Source organism: Myotis brandtii, unplaced genomic scaffold (assembly GCF_000412655.1).
Source record: "Myotis brandtii unplaced genomic scaffold, ASM41265v1 scaffold297, whole genome shotgun sequence".
Classification (NCBI taxonomy): Eukaryota; Metazoa; Chordata; class Mammalia; order Chiroptera; family Vespertilionidae; genus Myotis; species Myotis brandtii.
The window spans coordinates 2,768,081-2,768,354 of NW_005361351.1; the positions used below are offsets into that span (position 1 = coordinate 2,768,081).

The 274-nt window shown below is 68.2% G+C and overlaps 1 protein-coding gene across 1 annotated transcript in view; it reads left to right on the forward strand.

The window, feature by feature from the left end:
• Nucleotides 1-160: 160 nt before the first annotated feature.
• The window catches only part of PITRM1 (pitrilysin metallopeptidase 1), a 36,561-nt gene continuing 36,447 nt past the window's right edge, over nucleotides 161-274 (forward strand). Inside the window, exon 1 of the mRNA XM_005869526.2 lies at nucleotides 161-268. Coding sequence (XP_005869588.1) covers nucleotides 219-268 — 50 coding nt within the window. The 5' untranslated portion in view covers nucleotides 161-218. The remainder of the gene's footprint in view (nucleotides 269-274) is intronic.

The following is a 274-nucleotide window of genomic DNA, read 5'->3' on the forward strand; positions in this document are numbered from 1 at the left end:
AGGTTCTGCAATCCGCAGGCCGTGGATGCCCCGCCCACCTCATGCGAGTTGCCTCCCAGGGTCGAGAGTTCCGCCCCGTCGCAGCAGGAACCCGCCCTTTTCCTCGCCGGCCTATTGGAGAGGGCGTCGCCATAGGCGCCAACCAATGGGATCACGGCTGGCACCGTGCGTCGGGATAAGTGGGTCCCCGCTGACCCTGCGCTGGTCACACTCACGCCATGTGGCGCTGCAGCAGGCGGGTCCCTCTGGCGCTGCGGCTGAGCCGCTGGTGGGA